This window comes from Limulus polyphemus, unplaced genomic scaffold, assembly GCF_000517525.1.
Source record: "Limulus polyphemus unplaced genomic scaffold, Limulus_polyphemus-2.1.2 Scaffold3936, whole genome shotgun sequence".
NCBI lineage: Eukaryota > Metazoa > Arthropoda > Merostomata > Xiphosura > Limulidae > Limulus > Limulus polyphemus.
In genome coordinates, this window is record NW_013669546.1 from 1,314 (window position 1) to 6,891 (window position 5,578).

Genomic DNA, 5,578 nt, shown 5'->3' on the forward strand with positions numbered 1-5,578 from the left:
TTATTTAATTAAATAAAAATTGTCAAGTGCTTTACTATAATCACTAAAAAATCAGCCTTAACTCTCCTCGACAATTGAGGACAAGAAAAAAGAAGATTGGGTTAGTACTATATTTCTTGTTTTTCATATTTATTCTTTATTTATTATCATTATAAAAGTAACTAAAATCAAAAGTACGGATCTTTTTAAGTTTTTTTTTGTTTTTAAAAACAATATGTCTCTCTGATGAAATATAAAAATAAATGTGCTTGAGTTATAACGATTCAGAGCTAACTCTGCTAGAAATTGTTCAAATTCACTGTTATAAAATCACGAAATCTGATATCCGTCAGCTAGTTACCAGTATCTGCAAAAAAGAAAAAAAAGTTCTGAAAGCGTTATGCAGAGTAACATTTATGAACACAATCAACAAAAAAAAAGACAAGCGAAACAATTTCACAAATAAAATCTTTATTCACAACACCAAAAGTCTTAAGCCAAACTGCCCAGCTCAGTCTAACTCAATTCTTGGATTATCAGTCAGAGTCGTTTTTAACATTTCAAACTACTCTGTGCAATTTTCTTAGGGTTCCCGTCCTAACTGATCAGCTATAGGTATATAAATTTCTGCCTTACTTTGGGGATTCGCAATATGAGGGGTCCATCGGTGCGTTGCCCCGATTGCACCGACGTTAAATACACCACTGTTACCAATGCTATAAATTATTACAAACAATCATACACAAGAGAGACAAGCCATAAATTCATACAGAGTTGCAAAAGTATGTGTGTCCCTTCTAAGTTGCCTTACCCTCTCGTCTCCAAAAAAAAGCAGCATATTGTTACGTATCTGCTTGTTTGATAATTTCCCGTAAAAAGTTCTTTTCTCGTTACAAACTTTGTAATACACTTAATTTCCACAGTCACTTTAAACTTAACTACTTTTATAGACACCCGCTATAATTCACAGCGATTCACATACTTTACTTACGGTTCCTACTGCTCGCTTGACTCTTATTATCTCAATTATTTCTCTTCAATCTATTTGACTTCCGCTGTCATAACAATATAATCAAATTAATACAAGCTAGTATGAAAAATTTGTCTAAGTATATGTTTACATCTTTTTGGACATTCGATTGACCAAGAAGACCTAATTACATGTAGAACACCTTTATGAAAATTTAGAAAAACCCTGAATTTATCTGAATAAAGTGTAAAAAATGACAATTGTTTACACTATTTTTCTATATAAATTTTAATACTGAAGTATCTAATAATGACTGAAATGTATAAAGATACGTTGCTAAATCGCTTGTAAATAAAAATAGTCATTTTGCAAATTTATTAATGTAATAATAAGAGTGGAAAACTGAAATAACTAGGAAGTATATTTTCTGTTTTTTTGACTGTATTGAGTTTTCGATAAAAAATGCGCTAGAGGAAACATCATTCCGGAAAGAGAGGAAAAGTGCAAGTCCATATTTTATACAAAATGAAAACCGCAGGGTGGAAAAAATTCGAAAAAAGTAATACGTTCTCTACTCCTTAAATCTGTTGAATTTATGTAATATTATAAATAAAATTTAGATTACATAAATATATTTAGGAAAAATTGAATAACAGATGCGTCATACGTCAACGTGTTGCGGCGCAATACACCGATTACCAATGTTTGACACATGACGTCAAAGTTGTATGCTGTATACACCGAAGATGGATATGTTTTGTCAGATTCTCTTTAAGAATTATTATTTTATGTTTAAATGTTAAACTTACGGTATAATATATATATATATTGTGAAATCTGTGAGTAATTTACAAAATAAGAATAAGGAGATCGGCAATTTTGTTGATATTGTAAATATATAGTAGAATTAAGTAGTAGATTAATTTAAAATTCTAGCAAATTGCTATGGATCGAAGAGCAGAATTAGAACGAAAAAAGCAGAAGCTTGCTATGATAAGAGAAGAAAAGGAAAGAAGAAGAAGAGAAAAAGAAGCAAAAGAGGTTTGACCAATCTTTAAGTAAACCTAAAGTGAATTTGTTTTAGTAATTATAAAAGTACACCCGCCATTGGCACTGCCACTTTTATGACTCAGCTATGAGTGTGACTAATTCAGGCGATGAGTCACTACACTACAGGTACCTGTATTTTTTCAATGTACTGAGTATTTACAAAGGAAAGCTGTTACAAACTGTATTGTAAAGTCACCTGAGATTTTATCTATCATTGTAGGTGTGAACTGAAGCAATATACAGATTATACATGGTTACTCCAAAGCATCACTTTTAATAAAAAAGTACTTTCTGATTAGTCATAAGATACTTGTGGAAAGTAAATTTTGTTTTGCAGTTGTTAGTGATAATAAAGAAGTTAACAACTCATAATAGAAACATACTAATCAGTATGATATTTTTCAGGTGAGATGAATATGATGTACAATAGTGAATAAAAATTGAAGCAATAATTTGAATGTATGAACTTGTAGATTGTGGTCTTTGACAACAAACATGTTACAGATGTACGAGTAGATTAAACAGAATAGCAGAATGTACTCATTTTTAGAAGAACTTTGAGCTTAGCAAGTGCTCTTCTCTGGTCTTCATGTTTCCAATCCTTCTCTCTCTCTCTTTACCAATGATTCTCTATATTTTCATACATTTCTTTCTAAGGGTTTCTTTCCCTGTACATCTAGAAGATATTTCTTAATCCAGAAGATAATAAAGGTAGTATGAGGTGCTTCTCTGGGTTTTTAATCACAGAAGATTCACTTTCTTTTTTAGATATTTCAACTCTGAACTCATATTGTCATTTTTCTCGTCAAGATAGAGAAGAGTTTTTGTAAACTCAGTCTGTCCTTCCACGTCTGTTATTGAACAACAAAAATGGGTACTTTTTATCCATAACTTCAGTTAGGATGTTCTTATTTTCTACTGTTTGTGCACAGAGATGTGGTTCTTCAGTTGAGAGTGCCCTACCATTTGGTGTCCATTGCATGTTAGGTACTTAATAAAATCATTTCAGCTTTTTACTGTGTTCATCGTGGATAGATTTAAACTTTTACATGGATGATTGTTTAACTTTGTGCTTTATCCCACCCCATTTCCATCAAAGTTAGGTGCCCTGTTCATGAAGCTTAGTTTCTGAGTTTTCATCAGCAACAACTTGTGTCAAGTTCATATTCCTTTGAAACGTTTATTAGAAAGATCATGTTTGTTTTTTTTTTTAATTTTCGGGGACTTTTTTTGTTAAGCATTTTTTGTTTTTTAGCAGACCCAGTCTTTTATGCTAAGAGATGCTGTAGCCTCACAATCTTATTAAAGTTGACTTTTAACAAAAGTTATTAAATTGTGCATAAATAACATTGTGTTTTAATTAATTGATTTTAAGAGACTATTACTAGTTTGAAACCAGTACATTTACATCAGGATATCATGAAATATGACTGAGGGTTGCACAGTATACTTGTTTACCTAGGCCCTTTGGCTCAAATAAATGGTTACTGCTCTACCACTGTACCAGTAGAGATAAGGCCCAAGACCTGAATAGTTAACTCTGTTATTTAAAGAGTACTTTAATGCTAGTCCTACATGAAAAAAACAACAAAAAAACATGGTAATACTCAAGGGTAAAATAATGTTATTTTTGTATGGTACACGTTTTCAATATTTATGAGATAAAGGAGTTTAATATAATCAAATTTTTTAGTGTGTATATATATTTCTTGATCAACAATTAAACTGTCCATACACTACAGGCTTTATTGTATTTGTATGTTTATGAAATAGATTTAACACCACAAACTGTTGTTTTCTCTAAATGACTTGTATAAAAACTGTGAATTTTTGCTCAGGCCAGAGAGAGAGAATTCAGTGGCAAAATATAATGTTTTTAGGGAGAAAACAGAGGTTTTGATTTCTTAAATCTGATAAAAATATTAATTTAAAATGCTTAAGAAATGTTTGTATCATTTATTATTTTCCATGAATAGCACGAAGAAATTGTTACAAGAATAACAAAACCAGATAAGGATTTGAGAGCTGAAACAGAAGAATTGTTGTCTTCACTTGGAATACCACTTGGAAATGGTAAGAAAAAATATTTACTTCTTACTACAGATAAGTAATTATTATGTTAGTTTTATGAACTTTTTTAAAAGAGCTAAATGCTACAGAGAAAATTATATTGTTCAATAGAAGAAAGATATTTGCTTGAATGGCTTGTATCCTTCAATAATAATTGTAAACACAGTATTTTACAAGTAAAATATTACATTGTTTTCATCTGAGTTTTAATTAAACTTGGTTAGAAACTTCTTTCTTATAATAAGTACACATAATATGAACAACAGATATTGTAAAGTATTCATAATATATGGTTTGATAGTTTGATTATTAAGTACGGTAGTACTTAATAATAGGGATCGACAAGGATTCCAAGTAATTCACGAGCCAAAGAAAACCCAATTGAATTCCTAAGCGAAAAACCAATCATTCAAAGTATTGGTTACGATATATTGTGTGCATATATACTGAAAGTATGCTAAAAAGGTCCAGTATAACAATTCAAAAACAGTTTGTCTACTTCTGACTAACTACCTGATCACATCAGCAGGGCTAGACTCTAGACGGCTTGGACTATTGTTACAAGATGTCTGCAGCATTCTTGACTGGTTTGTGACTATCTGCTTTTGATATTCTGATAATTATATATAGATTTTGTATAAATAGTAAATATATCATGCACATATATAAATATCTTTTAAACTCAATAGATGGTGCTACATATCAATGGACAGACACATGACAGTTTCTAAAGGTAAAGTATACACTTTATACAGGTCTAACATAAAAAGTACACAAGAGTATTAAAAATTATAAATTTTAGAATGAAGTAAAGATCCTGCTACAAAAAGTAATGAAACAACAATTAAAATTACAATCATAAATTTATAAAATTTACTCCCTACTTTGGCAGCTTTATACACATATCTGTAGGCCAAAGTAAGGATTACATTTTATAAATTTGTAAAAGTTATAGCTATCAGGGATATAGCTATACTGAAATTTATAGATGTTGTGTTCATTCCATGGACATATAAAAACTGAACAAATAAACAGGAAAGTATGAATCATTGGTTATTTGTAGAATTGCTATAAGAAGTATCCAAAACAAAATAAATGCTGCAATAAAATGTACACAAACAAGTAAAGTGATACTAGTTGGATAGATTTGAAGACGATTTTCAATTCCTTCTTTAGTTGGCAAATTTTGACTGCTTCATTTAGCTATACAGATCACAATGCCAACCAAATTAGGAATTGAAAATCATTTTAAAATCTGTCCAACTATTCCTGCATTTATTTTATTTTGGATACTTCTTATAGCAATTCTATGAATAACCAACAATCCCTGCTTTCTGTTAAAATTTTAATTTTTTTTCCCCTACCTGTTTGTTATAAACTGCTGTTACGACAGTGGAGGTCACGTGACGCTAGTAACACGTCATGTGCTTCTCGAACGTTCACATCCCTTCCTGAAGTCTCGAGAGGCTACTAGATATGCGGTAGTCATATATATATATATATATATAT

The 5,578-nt window shown here is 30.5% G+C and overlaps 1 protein-coding gene across 20 annotated transcripts in view; it reads left to right on the forward strand.

Annotated features, from left to right (window-relative positions):
- Positions 1–1,666: 1,666 nt before the first annotated feature.
- Positions 1,667–5,578, forward strand: part of LOC106470312 (cytoplasmic dynein 1 intermediate chain 2-like) — a 58,719-nt gene continuing 54,807 nt past the window's right edge. For 12 of the 20 annotated variants that reach the window (XM_022398916.1, XM_022398918.1, XM_022398922.1 and 9 more), the window contains exons 1-2: positions 1,667–1,990; positions 3,976–4,072. In XM_022398916.1, the coding sequence (XP_022254624.1) occupies positions 1,895–1,990; positions 3,976–4,072 (193 nt within the window). In that variant the 5' untranslated portion in view covers positions 1,667–1,894. The remainder of the gene's footprint in view (positions 1,991–3,975; positions 4,073–5,578) is intronic. The other 8 variants (XM_022398928.1, XM_022398930.1, XM_022398933.1 and 5 more) reach the window with 1 other exon arrangement.